The sequence below is a fragment of the Maylandia zebra genome, linkage group LG12 (genome assembly GCF_041146795.1).
Source record: "Maylandia zebra isolate NMK-2024a linkage group LG12, Mzebra_GT3a, whole genome shotgun sequence".
Taxonomy (NCBI): domain Eukaryota; kingdom Metazoa; phylum Chordata; class Actinopteri; order Cichliformes; family Cichlidae; genus Maylandia; species Maylandia zebra.
Genome location: NC_135178.1, coordinates 19,575,510 through 19,590,334, shown reverse-complemented (window position 1 = coordinate 19,590,334; position 14,825 = coordinate 19,575,510). Strand labels below are relative to the sequence as shown.

Sequence of the window (14,825 nt, the reverse complement as noted above, 5' to 3'; positions counted from 1 at the left end):
GTGGTTCCTAGACAGATGTAGCTAAAATTTCATTTCCTATTGGTTTATGGACTCCAGTTTTGAAGCATTATGGTTCTGGCCATTTTAATTTGTTGTCACACATGTCACGGGTGAGGGTGGATTTGAATGAGAAACAAAAGGGCACTTCACAGCTAAAGTATCCATGCCCCCGATTAACTTTAAGTTGAAGTTTATTTATACAGGGAGTGCAGAATTATTAGGCAAGTTGTATTTTGGAGGAATAATTTTATTATTGAACAACAACCATGTTCTCAATGAACCCAAAAAACTCATTAATATCAAAGCTGAATGTTTTTGGAAGTAGTTTTTAGTTTGTTTTTAGTTTTAGCTATTTTAGGGGGATATCTGTGTGTGCAGGTGACTATTACTGTGCATAATTATTAGGCAACTTAACAAAAAACAAATATATACCCATTTCAATTATTTCTTTTTACCAGTGAAACCAATATAACATCTCCACATTCACAAATATACATTTCTGACATTCAAAAACAAAACAAAAACAAATCAGCGACCAATATAGCCACCTTTCTTTGCAAGGACACTCAAAAGCCTGCCATCCATGGATTCTGTCAGTGTTTTGATCTGTTCACCATCAACATTGCGTGCAGCAGCAACCACAGCCTCCCAGACACTGTTCAGAGAGGTGTACTGTTTTCCCTCCTTGTAAATCTCACATTTGATGATGGACCACAGGTTCTTAATGGGGTTCAGATCAGGTGAACAAGGTGGCCATGTCATTAGTTTTTCTTCTTTTATACCCTTTCTTGCCAGCCACGCTGTGGAGTACTTGGATGCGTGTGATGGAGCATTGTCCTGCATGAAAATCATGTTTTTCTTGAAGGATGCAGACGTCTTCCTGTACCACTGCTTGAAGAAGGTGTCTTCCAGAAACTGGCAGTAGGACTGGGAGTTGAACTTGACTCCATCCTCAACCCGAAAAGGCCCCACAAGCTCATCTTTGATGATACCAGCCCAAACCAGTACTCCACCTCCACCTTGCTGGCGTCTGAGTCGGACTGGAGCTCTCTGCCCTTTACCAATCCAGCCACGGGCCCATCCATCTGGCCCATCAAGACTCACTCTCATTTCATCAGTCCATAAAACCTTAGAAAAACCAGTCTTGAGATAATTCTTGGCCCAGTCTTGACGTTTCAGCTTGTGTGTCTTGTTCAGTGGTGGTCGTCTTTCAGCTTTTCTTACCTTGGCCATGTCTCTGAGTATTGCACACCTTGTGCTTTTGGGCACTCCAGTGATGTTGCAGCTCTGAAATATGACCAAACTGGTGGCAAGTGGCATCTTGGCAGCTGCACGCTTGACTTTTCTCAGTTCATGGGCAGTTATTTTGCGCCTTGGTTTTTCCACACGCTTCTTGCGACCCTGTTGACTATTTTGAATGAAACGCTTGATTGTTCGATGATCACGCTTCAGAAGCTTTGCAATTTTGAGACTGCTGCATCCCTCTGCAAGATATCTCACTATTTTTTGACTTTTCTGAGCCTGTCAAGTCCTTCTTTTGACCCATTTTGCCAAAGGAAAGGACGTTGCCTAATAATTATGCACACCTGATATACGGTGTTGATGTCATTAGACCACACCCCTTCTCATTACAGAGATGCACATCACCTAATATGCTTAATTGGTAGTAGGCTTTCGAGCCTATACAGCTTGGAGTAAGACAACATGCATGAAGAGGATGATGTGGACAAAATACTCATTTGCCTAATAATTCTGCACTCCCTGTATAGCGACAAATCACAACAACAGTTGCTTCAAGGTTCTTTATACCGCAGGGTAAAGACCCTACAGTATTATGGAGAAAACACTAACAATCAGACGATTCTCTGTGAGCAAGTGCTAGGCAACAGTGGGAAGGAAAAAAATCACCTTTAACAGGAAGAAACCTCGAGTGGAACCAGACTCATGGAGGGGTATCCATCTACCATGACTAGATGGAGGAAAAAGAAGAGACAAAGGAAGGCATATGGAGACAGGGAAAACCACTCACTGTGGGAATAAGAAGACTCTTATTGTCTATTTTTTCTCTAAATGCTATCTTAATTAGAAAATTAAGCTAATGCTATATTTAAGAAGTCAATATAACAGCAACCGATCCCATGAACTCATCAGAAAAATATTTATCTGGATATAGAAGCAGGTTTATTTCCGCCAAAGCTTCAGAACAAATAGAATTAATTTTGCAGCCAAAAGAGTCGCCCTCTGCTGGCCATTAGAATGGTCGCAGGTCAATGTATTGGCTTCACTTTTCTGACCCACCAGTAACATCCATATTTTATATATAGTGTGTGGGCATAAGCTACCAGTGTGGTACATATTTTTTCTACATGTATCCGTGCCATAGATTACAAAAAAACTGTGCTCATTGTGGCGAAAAATTAGCCTGTATGCTAGCCTTTAGTTTGTGGAGGAAATGATACTAATAATAGTAATAATAGAGTGTTTTAGAGTATTTGTAACTGTGCCAAAATCTGTTAACCGGCTTCATGTTTTTTCCTTATGGAGGCTAGGGGAGCAGCCTCCCGCTGTACTGCAGCCTACTATATGTGCCGCAGCCCACATAGGTTAAAACGCTACAGTACCATGTGAGGAAGTCTTTTAATGAAGCCAGGAGAATAGCTGCTCCCTCACCTGGGGTTGAAGGCTGCACTTGCAGCTCTCAGCACCACTTGCAGCTAGAGGCTGCGAAGCTCTACACCAGGGTCCCTGCTGAAAGGTGGTGTTTTACCCACATGCCTGCTGGCTTTTTATTCTAACTTCTAGATCCTCTCCTTTACCTCGTCTAAATGAGGTAAAATAAAAACGAATCATGAGACACAAATTATTCTACTGAAACAAGCTGAGAATAGAGCTAACTGCTATATGCTGGTCCCAATAGGCCGAATCTCAGTGGAAATGCATCTAGAACAGATATTAAATCATATACTAATGAATGCGGAGCACAAAATGTAAAACCAGGCGTAATCTTCCTCTTATCTCTCACTTCCTTCTTGCCCATTAGAGGCGTACAGGCAGCGTCATTGTGTTACTGTATTGTGCCCAAGCCCTGAGTCTTAATAGCTTTGTTTTATGTAAGTGCAGCAGCCAAATCATTTGTCTCTTGTATAATCCTGGGGTTGTATGGGATATAAAGATAAGAATTAATCTGTAATTCTCTAATTTCCCAGTGCTATAGACTGCTAATTTAATGTCCTGTAGGAATGTCAAAATTTTTTGCGACACAGTAGTGAGAGCTTTGACAGCGAGAGAGCGCCTCCTGTTTTCAAAATATCATTGCTTTGTTTTTAAATCTTGTCGTCATTTTATAATATCACAGACATTATTATCTTTTTATATGATTTTAGTAATATAAGCTTTATATTGGGTACTGTGCTAAAGTCTGATTTCTTTGAAGTTCAGTCTTTCTTTGGACACTTTTTCACTGACCAATTCCAGAGGAATGCTTTTTTGATTGCTAAACCACTTTACACTGATGTACAACAGTGAGCGTCTGCAGCCATCTGTAAAACATGGAGGAGGCTCTGTCATGTCTTGGGACTGCATTTCATCCAATTGAGTTTGAGATTTTGTTAAAAATTATGGCACTTTGAACACAAAAACAGACCAGCAGGTACCGATCCACCATGCAGTACCATCTGGAAAACATCTGATTGTTAACAGCTTCATTTTTCAGCATGAAAATATAAAACTATGAGTCTCCCCAGCCCGCAGACATCAAAATTACTGAAGCAGTGTGGGATAAATTTTCTTTTAACTTTGACTTTCAAGCTTGTTAGAATTTTACAAACTCATAAATGAATGAGGGGTGGCTTAAGACCTTTGCACAGTACTGTGCATTAGCTATAGTTTATTCGAATGTGTGGAAAGGAGCTGAAACAATTAACTGTTTAAATAATTATCGAAAGAAATGTAATCAAGTTATTAAAAATTTTTAAAATTATTTTTTTTCGGTTATAGCTTGTTAGTATGAAAAAAACCAAGACGTCTTATCTTACGGTGCTTAAAATTAGAGGAATAAATGAGTCATTTTATTGGGAAAAATACTTGATGGGTTACAAGCTCATGATAACTATCTATTACCCAGTTTTCTTAAACACCTAATGCTATTTGTCTTGAAAATCCAACCACTGTTTGCATGTTCTGCTTGATTATTATGTTTAACTGACAGTAACAGCTGAATCACCGTGTCCACATGCAGGAGTCTCCGGCAGGCGAGCTCTCATCACCTTTGACCCCGGTGACTCCGCCCATGGAAAACATCAACGGCACAGATGAAATCTGTGACACGACTCCCAACTCAGACGCCCGTCCCGAGCCGGCGCAGAACGCTCTGGCCTTTGCACACAGGTACATCCCACATTATGATGTGTGACATTAACGCAGTCGTAACGACGTGAGCATGCAACTGCTGTCACAGTCATATCTAACACAAACAATGCTAAAACAACAAAATTAATATGATTGGTGGTTTGTCTGCTGTTTGTCTGAGGCACAGACATGTAGCCTGCACCTCCCTTCTTTATGCGTGTTCACCTTTATATGTTGCATGTCAGCATGGTCGTGAACGCCTTCTATTCACCGCTACTCTCTCATGTTTTTCCTCTCTAGGGAGCAGTTTAAGACTTGTCGGGTCTGCTCTTTCTGATAGGGATGTCAGTTCAAGTCCTGACTACTGCGACACCATAACTACGCAAAACAAACAAACGAACAGGAAAAAAAATGTTCAGGATCAAAGCTTTCAAAAATTAAGAGCCCGATTGCAGATCAGCAACAGGGAGGGTGCTCTTTCCAAAAACCTGATGCACTGCCTGTTTAGCAACTTTTAAAAAGTAAGGTTAAACCAGCACACCAAAACTCCAGTAAGAACGAATGCGGTGATATGGGCGCAAGAGTTCTTCTTGAATTATGATCAGTGATATTTACACACTGGACCAGCAAACGATGTAACTTTGAGTGTTTCTCAGGTCTGAGAAATAATTTCACTTATTCATTTTTGTTCAGTCTGAGCATGCTCGGTGAGAAAAGCACATTTCTAATTTTGTGTATGCTACTGCGATGCAATAACATCATGTCAAATTCAAATCTCTTGACTGAGTAGGTGTTGGTGTCACCTCTATGCATGCACCAGTACTGTTGTGTACATTCCTCTGAAATGGATAACTCATGTTGCTTGTGATTGTTAATCCTGGTTCATATGCACCAGACTGTGTAAGATTCAGAGGTTAAAGAGTTGTGTAAATATTTTTGTTGTGTACAATGGCTTTCTGAAAAGGTGCGGTTGTGCGAGGCTCATCGCCAGAAAGTTGTCGATGAAGCATTTATGTAAGACTTATATAACACACTGTGGGTAGTGGGAGGCAGAGAGAGTGCAAGACAGACAGACAGAAACAGAGAGTATGTGTCAGAAACTGGGAATAGCGAGAACGACAGAGAGGGAGAGGTGCTTGTATAAAGTCTGTACATGAGTCACTCATACCTAAACAGCACAGCACCAACTGCACACACACTCTCAGCACAATAAATAAACTGAACAGACGGGAATGGGCAATCAGTTTGAGTTGTTCAACTGAGTGGTTTTCTTTTTTTCTGAGGAGAGGAAATGTTATCCAATGTCACTTGTAGTCCACTGTACACACGGGTCTTTTTATTTGTAAAACCTCTGTAACTTGTGCCACTTTGGTTATTTCTCTGGCTGCGATTCTTATTAATTAAAGATATCAATCAATATCAATCGCTTAATGTATTATCATTCTTTTGTTTTTTCATTTGTTTAAATACTGGCATATGACTGGAGAAGCTTTTTTAATATTTTAAACATACATTTTGAGATCTTGAATAGACTTAGAATACTTATTAAGAACTTATTAATGAGGGAAAGTCTGAGAAGTGTATGTTCACAAAATCCTGCCACCACACGATGATGTCTGTGAGGCTTCACGGATCTGTGAAGTGAGAGCGGGATGTAGAGAGGACACCTACTGCCTGCTGCAGCCTTGCTGCTCATGTGTCTATTAATGCTGCATGCGTGGGAGATGGGGTCGACTCTCTGCATTCGCGATGGCAAGTTGTGGACGTAACAAGCGAACCTCTGTCTCACGTTTTCTCAGAGGCATATGCAGTGAGGGTAGAAGCAAGAGCCATCCAAATATTTTACCACGTAACCCTTCATTTTTCTGTCTCTCGATGATTCACACTTTGCCAGTCTTATATCATCGGACTGTTCCCCGAACCGATGTGAAAAAGTGTTTTTTGACAGCTGGTTGATAGCAAAAAGGAGAAGGGACAAAAAAGGAATACAGTGTTTTTTAGTGTATTTTATGTGCTTACTTCTATGCTATTTGTGGAGACTCAGGCGTCAGTGTACAAAAAGAGTGGAGACCTCTGTGATGGCTTGACTCTTGGCTGTATATCTGTTGATGACGATGTTGATGATCATAGTGTATATGTGTAAGTACCGCACTGTTGCTTAGCGGGGCTGTGTAGGCAGGCATGTGTGGGAGCAGAGGGCAGAGGGAGGAGGGATGAAAGAAAGCAGGTCCACGAGAGAGTTTTTATATCTGGACGTGAGCGTGGCTTGGCAGGTCTGCACCGGACTCGCTTTGAATGGTTTTCTGAATATTGTAAGACCTTTTTCGTTGGGACTGCTGGTGCTGTGTGTGAATGGTGCTCTAATGTCGGAGGATGTAGGCGTTTGTCAGTGGGTTTGCGGTAGGCTTGCATGAAAGGAGACCGTGCCAGTGTCTCCATTCCACTTGTGCTGCCATGGCAACTGCTCAGCCTCCCCGCTTCTTGAAGGGCTGTGCGAGGAGAAAGAACCTACCTGGCAACCAGCAGCGGTCAGGACGCGCCAGAAACATAAGAGCTGCAGAAATAAGTTTACGCTTTGTGTTCGGTATCTTTATTGAGATGACGCTCGACATTGTGAAGCAGCAAAGCAAAAAACAGAGTGTTGATGCTCATGATGTATTGGCAGTGTATACAGATTATCTTCAAAACACAAAAAACATTCAGAATTTTGCTGGAAAAATAACATTTAATAAAAAAATTTAATTGGTTAAATAAAAATGTGAATCTGAGACTGGATTAAATCTGCTCCTTTAATGGCTGCCTTAATGATACATATCATCACAAAGAAAAAAAAAGAGTTAATTCCATCGTATTTACAACTTCAAACTGATACAAACAGGGAATGATATTTTTTTAACATCACATTCATTTTTATATTTTAAAAGCACCAGAAATCAAGAGACACCAACTGAAAAACATCTATTTCTATTAACATTTCTGACATGTAAATGATAGTAGTTCAGTGGCACAGCAGTATTAAACTTACCCTCATTGTGTCTCACACACACTTTCCTCTCTGCCCTGCCATCCTCAGCCAGAACAGTGCTCAGGTGCCCCCCTGAAACCTCTGAGCCAGACTCGTTTAATGACGACGAACACCAGTGTCAAAACATCTTGCACTCTCCAGTTCTCCCTTTGTCGCTCTCCCTCGCTGTCTCCGTCTGTCTCCGTCTTCACATCTTGACGTCTTGCCTGCACTCTGGCTCTCCGAGCTGGTGCAGCGTGGGGTTTATACATTGGCGGGGAGGCATGCCTTGGTGACAGCTCTGCTCCATCTGTGTATGAGCATGTGTGTGTGTGTGTGTGTAGTTGGGGGGTTGGGGTTGTGTGTCTGGTAATATGTGCATGTGTAGGATGAGGTGTCGTCTCCCTCCTATGCGTCACACATGCAGACACACTTGCACTCACGGAGGGGGTGGCTGTTGTGTAAGAAGTGAAGGCGCCGTGGGAGTCCTGAGTGAATTCTTTCTGGGCTTTCTCGCTTTTACTCTTCGCAGAGTGGGTGTTACGGAAAAGTGGAGTGCTGCGGCAGTGTGTGAGCATATACGGTTGGGCTATACAGTTTGTGTGTGTGTGTGTCAATGAGGGGGTGGAACAAAACAGAACTGAAAACATTGTTATGGATCATACAGACCCTCATCACGCCTTGAGCGAGCTAAGCTTCCTTTTGTGTTTGCACCAGTGTGAAAAATTACAGTGAAGTATGTGTGGGAGTAGGAGTTCCTTTTTCATGGATACTTGACTTGATGCAGGTGCTCGACAGAGTTTAGATCTAATGGCGCCAAAGTCAGACATTATGTGAGAGACAGGGAATAGATGTTACATAAATCTAGAGATACTGTATGCAGTGTACAGATCTAACAGGAGAGCACATAAGAAACATTTCCCTCCCTAAAGTTGTACTTACTAATACACTAGGAGCCAGATTTTCTTGTGTGTGTTTTTTAAGCGGTCCTGAGCAGTTTGCTCACCAGGCTTTCTGAAAGTGTTTCAAAGCTGTTTTCTTTGGACATTTCCAGTCCAGTTCTTATACCTGAGGGTTTTTGAGCAAAGAAAGCCACCTTATCCAAAGAATGAATTGTTGTGTCAATGCATAACAGAAGCAATTTCAAATTGTATCTTTAGGGACTTTGTTACTAGCACCCAGTCACAAAAACACATAATATGTTTCCATATATGTAGCAAAATCTATGACAGATGCCAAAAATCACACAGTTTGGTTAAACGCAAGGCTGTTTAACCAAAACCTTAGAATAACTTGGGATGTTGAGAAGCACCTTTGGGAAACCAGGACAAATGGAGAACAAAAGAAGTAACAGGCCTAAACAAAAAGTATCTACAGAACATGATCTGTGTCTGAAAGTCATGTTCGAAAGAAATATGAAAAGAAAAAAAGTCCAGGAAAAATCTGACACAGGCCTGACTGTTTACTGAAGCCTCATCAGAAATGGTCTCAGTGGAAGATCAGGAAAGACTGAGTACATGTTGTGTTCATATTAGATAATGTTCAACAAAAAATTCACCGGATTTACAACAACAACTTCCAATCTATCCATCCTCGTATCTTTATCTGGGCTGCAGAGGGCATAACCCTGAAGTGATAGGGTACATCCTGGACAGGTCACCAGTCTATCACATAGAGACAAACAATCATTTGCAGTCACATTAACACCTTTGGGTAATTTAGAATCATCAGTTACCCTAACCCTAATAACTGCATGACTTTTAACTGTAGAAGAAACCAGAGTACCAGAGAACCCATTGCAAACTTGATCAGATTGTGGATTTGAACGCAGGACCTTCGTGCTCTGAAGCAACAGCGCTAACACCATGCCCTTGAGCTGTCAATCCAGACATAACAAAAGTATGAAAATTAGGCTTGATGCAGAATTTTCTTTATGTTTTTGTCCTTGACAGGTTAAACCACAATAAATAGCAACAGCATTTATGTTGTCATGGTTGTCTGCCTCTTACAACCCCAGTGATTTTCCTGTGGTTTGAAATCTCATGTGATCTTGTGAATTTCGTGAGTGCAGGCAACTAACCACACTTCCTAGATTGTATCATGTCATCTGAACAAGAACAAATTAAGTTGCAGATCCAACATGATTTGATTGCGTTCACCATAAAAACTTGACAATATTTTGTTCAAATGACAAGTGAACTTGTAAATGTAACCACCCAATTTCCTTTTTTTGAGTGTATGACAAGTTACACAAGAACTGGACTGAAAATCAGTGGCAACAGATCTTGTGCAGTGATGAATCTAAATTTTAAAATTTTGATTCAAATTATCTTCAGTATGCATGGAGGAAGTCAGGAGATGTACAACAGTGAGTGTCTACAATCATCTGTAAAACATGGTGGAAGCTCTGCCATTAGGCTGCGTTTCAGCCAGTGATGTTGGAGAACTTGATGAAATTCATTGGAATGACAAAGGATTTGAATCTTTTACATAATACGATACCCTTTTTAATGTGGAAAAACACTGCAAATGCATTAAAAACTTAGCTGACAGCAAAAAACCCAAACAAACAGTGGAACACTATCAGATTGGCCTCCCCAGTGCCCAGACCTCAACATTACTGAAGCAGTGTGGGATCATCTGAGAACAGAGAATTAAACAAAAGACAGCCAGCATGCAAAGAAGAGCTTTGAATATCTTTCCCAAAATCTGCAGAAATATTCCTGAAGACTACTTAATGAAATGTCCCAACAGTTTGCCTGAGAGAGTTCAGGCTATGTTAAAGAATTAATGTGTTTCATAACAAATATTGACTTTCAGGCTTTTTAGAATTGTACAAACTCTGCACCTATTTTCTATTTTGTTTGCTTGTATAATATACTGTTTGTACATATTTAAACAGTATATTATTCCCCATTTATTATATATATGTAATATATAATAAGATATATACTATACAACTCTGAACCTATGAATGAAAAGGACAAAAATAATTTTTTTGTAGGTGCATTAAAATCAGTCACATCACTTCGTCATCTACTCTGTGAGTAACTGGACCAGATTAGGCTCCAGCCAGTCTAAAGGATATAATCTCAGATTATAGCTCATCTGTCAGACAGCTGCTTTCACAACTACTGCCCGTGAAGTGCTGACCTCCAGCCTGAGTGCCCACTGCAGTCGTTGTTCCCTGTTATCTCATGTTCGTGTATTTAGGAATATTCTTTCTAAAAGGTATTATTTATATTTTATACTGTGACATACAGTTTCATGGTCACGTGAACACAAAACAAATCATACTGACCATTTTCATTAGTTAAATTATATCCCTCTGTTGTGTTAACAGTAACAAATTTACCAGATTAGCTGGTAAGATTACAGTTAATAGCAGTTTTATAGAATAACTCAAATTATTTGGGAAAATTACCATGCACATGCATTCCTTTACACCCAATCATGTTTCTATCAATTCAGAGCACTGAGTTACATTTCTGGGGATTTATTCTAACCCTAACCAGAGCTACTACATTCCTAATCCTAATCTTAATCTTAACCCTTAGTCGGACTTTAAACCAAATCTTCAGGCTAAAATCTGTGGGCCTGCTCTTTGCCCCGAAAGGGTCCTTAAAATGTGAATATTTGTCGCTCTCCTCCAACTTTCAGGAAAATTGGCCTGGATGTTTTTGTGTAATCTTGTCTACACACAAACAGACAAATAAAAAAACGTAACCTTCTTGGTAAACTGAAGTAATCGTGCTCAGCTCAGTGAAGCCCAATAAAAGTACGGATTACAATGAGAGATGCAAACCTTATTAGATGTACAATGAAATGATCTAACAAAATAGAAAATGATAACTATGAAGTATTTTTTAATAATAATCTGCATTATTGTTCGATGGATTGATGGATTTTCACCATGCATTATCATGGAAACACGAGCACTTATCGTCTAATGTCACTGTTGGTGAACTGACAGCATGCGTTTCCCTGTGTTCTGCAGCCCGGCCATGACAAAACACTGGGAAGCTGAGCTGGAGGCACTAAAGGGGAACAATGCCAAGCTAACGGCAGCTCTGCTGGAGTCCACTGCCAACGTCAAACAGTGGAAACAGCAACTGGCCGCCTACCAGGAAGAGGCAGAGAGACTACACAAGCGGGTGAGCGAGGAATGGGGGGGCCACAGGGATGCTTGTTTGTTTTCATGTGTGATTAAATCATTTCAATTTAAAAAGGGGTGATCATTTGGTGGGGGTGCTCTGAAGTTGGGATGAGAGGGAAAAAGAATAAAAGAGAGTTGAGTGTAAGCATGCGGGAGAGTAAAGGGAAGAGGTCGTCTGGGAATGAGACAGAGAGCCTGTTTCTGTTACACCGGTTCCTCTCTGGATCTGAATAATGATGTCCACAATTTATTCTTGCAGGTGACTGAACTTGAATGCCAGAGCAACCAAACCCCAGTGATTAAATCCCAGAAGACCGAGCTCAACCAAACCATAGAAGAACTAGAGACTGCACTAAGGGATAAAGAAGAGGTGTGTGTCTGTGTGATTTTTCCCTAAAATGAAAAGGCTCATGCACGTTAAATTTAATTTACACAGCACTTTAATTTTTTTCTTACACCCCCAGGAAATGGAAAAGTTGAAAGAAGAACTGGAAAACATGAATGACCTGATGGAGCAGAAAGACACACTCACCCAGAAACTCGAGGTGAGTCAAAAGACTGGGACGGTCTCTATCTTCTATCCTCCAAAAAATCGCCCCACCTTAATGAACTAACATGCCAACATCATCTCACTGTGCGCAGGAGACGGAGCTGCGCAGCCGCGTGCTCGAGGAGCAGCTGGCGGGTGCCGAGCAGAGGCTGGAAGAGAACCAGGAGGAGCAGGAGAACTTTAGGAAGAGCCTGCGGACGCTGCTGGAGCTGCTGGACGGCAAGATCTTTGAGCTGACGGAGCTCAGAGACACCTTGGCTCGGCTCATAGAGGAGGCCAGCTAGAAGACAAAGTTACCTAAACTTCACAGACAGAGCCATATGACAACTTACTCTGACACCTACCCACTATGCCCCCTTTTCCCCTTCACAACCCACACAGATTAAAATGAGACACTGCCCACATTCATATTTCAGTCAAAAAGGGCAGCTGTTCCCCTGTTTTTTTTTTTACCTTGCAGGCATCCAGTTCCTACCAACCGCAGGCGCTCCTGTGGCTCGCGACGATGCAGGGTCTACCTCAGCTTGCCTTCTGATGGGCTGGTGTAGGCATAACATCGGCTGAACTGGTAGTTCCTGCCCCCCCCAACCTACCCCCTCACACACACACACACACACACACACACACACACACACACACACACACACACACACACACACACACACACCCTTTCGCAAAGAGTTAACTTGAGAACTGTGCCTCAGTGCCATCTACTGTTTGACTGGGAGAGCTGCACCACAGCTTGCAGCATCACACCACACCGTCACCCCCCCTCCCCCCGCTTCCACTCTAAACTGCACCCCCACCCCCACCCCGCTCCCCCGGAGGGGAGCGTTGAAAGTCATGTGGAAATAATTGCTGTTAAGACTCAGAGAACTGCGCCAAAGCTGCCAAATCCCCCCGAAAATATTGTCCTCTAACTAGCAGATGCTTTGATCCAAAGTGACTTACTGTACAGACGAGAACTGAACGGAGAAGCCCCATGTTTGAGCTCGGGCTGCCAGAAGAGAATTAAAGGATGACTCTCAATACAACAAATCAGTCAGTGTTACCTATTTGTCTGGAGTAACATCACAGCTACCCCCTCCCCACACCCAAAATCCCAACCTGGGAAAAATATAGTTCGGTTTACTTCTGTATGTCCGCAGCCAGTTTAAATTCCTATACGATAGACGACTACTAAATCTTCCAGAGGCGTTGTTCATGCCACACAGAAAGTTTCGGGTGTGTGTGCCCACGTTATATTCAACATGAAAGATTTCTGCATCCGGACTGCTTCCACCATCACAGACCTGTCTTCCTGCCAAACTCAGTGTGGTGTGTTTTTCTGAACAAGGCCTGACATAATGTGTGCCTTCAAGCACATATGAGTGGAGAAGTGTTTGTATATAATATGTGTGTGTGTGTGTGTGTGTGCGTGTGTGTGTGCGTGTGTGCAGCGAAACATTGTGGACAATGAGGCCGCCGACACTTAACACACACACACACACTCTCACACTGAGCAATACCAGACAGGCTCTTTTCGACACCTTCTATCCGACTCTATCAGGTACTTTACTCAGTGGACTCATGCAGATATAGGTCAAATGCAACTAAGCTGGTCTCCCCCTGTCCAACAGAAAGTGTACTACTTTTGACCGTAAAACTGTGTGGCAGCCCTGTCTGGTCGAAGTAGTGCATCGTGAAGGGCTTCTAGAGTGTCATCTTGGTGTTCGTAAAATCTCCACCCTCGGTGAAACTGGCCGCAGGTTTTCACTCCTCACTGGTGAATACAGAACTGCACTCAGTTTCTATTCTTTTTTTACACAGAATATAACACTGATGATATAATTATAGAAATGTACAAGACAACTTTCTACTCATGACTGCGTTTAAATGAATGGCTGGAAGACTCAAAATGCAGTAACGCCTTGGGGTGGCTTTTTGTTGTGTATTAACCTATGAGTGTTCAGCCTGTAGGTTGAAAACAGCAACAACAAAAACTCTTCTGTGCATTTTAAATGTGTTAAAAAACACAGTTTTACACATTCTGTACCCAAATATAGACTTACTGTATACAGCAGCATTTATGCAGGTAAAATCTAAAGCTGTACCTTAAACTCGCTTCCTTAAAATTGACTCCATTTCTAAAGTGCACCTTGTTTGCGCTTTATTTCACTGTTATAACTCCCTCTATGTATTAGATTTGTATTAAGTAATACCACAGCAGCTTTCTGCAGGTTAATACACTGGAATAAGTCTCATGTAAAGGGAAATGTTACTTTTTTTTCTGGTTTAACGTTGATGGTTGAGTGACAGAGATGGAATACCTTAATATTAATGCTATTGTTAATGAATGCCTTTGTACAGTAGTGGATAAGAAGCTTTTCATTCTCCTGTTTTGTAACTTATGGTATTTAAATGTAGGTATTATTATTGTATTTAGAGGTATGAGAAGACTGGCAATATTTTTGACTATTTAAAGTAATTTTGAACTCATGATATTAAAGAGGTACCTCAGGCCAACGATGTTCATAGACTGGTGAGACTTGTGAGTTCGCAGCTGAAGGGATTTATCACATGCCGGTGACAAACGATCAGGAGACATACTTGTTGGTGCTTCAGCCAAACTACACCCTCTGTTGAATTCAAAGTCAAAGAAACACACCTCTGTGAACTAAGAAATGCTATGTTTTTTATTCAAATACAGTGACCGCGGCGTTCAGTGTGTGCAAAGTGTTTGGGCTCTGTTTTTTTTTAAATCGAAAATATTCATTAGACAATCTCAG

The 14,825-nt window shown here is 41.5% G+C and overlaps 1 protein-coding gene across 3 annotated transcripts in view; it reads left to right on the top strand.

Moving 5' to 3' along the window:
* Positions 1-14,562, top strand: part of homer1b (homer scaffold protein 1b) — a 25,117-nt gene extending 10,555 nt beyond the window's left edge. For 2 of the 3 annotated variants that reach the window (XM_004544473.6, XM_004544472.6), the window contains 5 exons: positions 4,238-4,386; positions 11,349-11,505; positions 11,767-11,877; positions 11,972-12,052; positions 12,150-14,562. In XM_004544473.6, coding sequence (XP_004544530.1) covers positions 4,238-4,386; positions 11,349-11,505; positions 11,767-11,877; positions 11,972-12,052; positions 12,150-12,341 — 690 coding nt within the window. In that variant the 3' untranslated portion in view covers positions 12,342-14,562. Of the gene's footprint in view, positions 1-4,237; positions 4,387-4,647; positions 5,775-11,348; positions 11,506-11,766; positions 11,878-11,971; positions 12,053-12,149 lie in introns of those variants that run through there. The other variant, XM_012917330.4, reaches the window with a different exon arrangement.
* Positions 14,563-14,825: the final 263 nt, after the last annotated feature.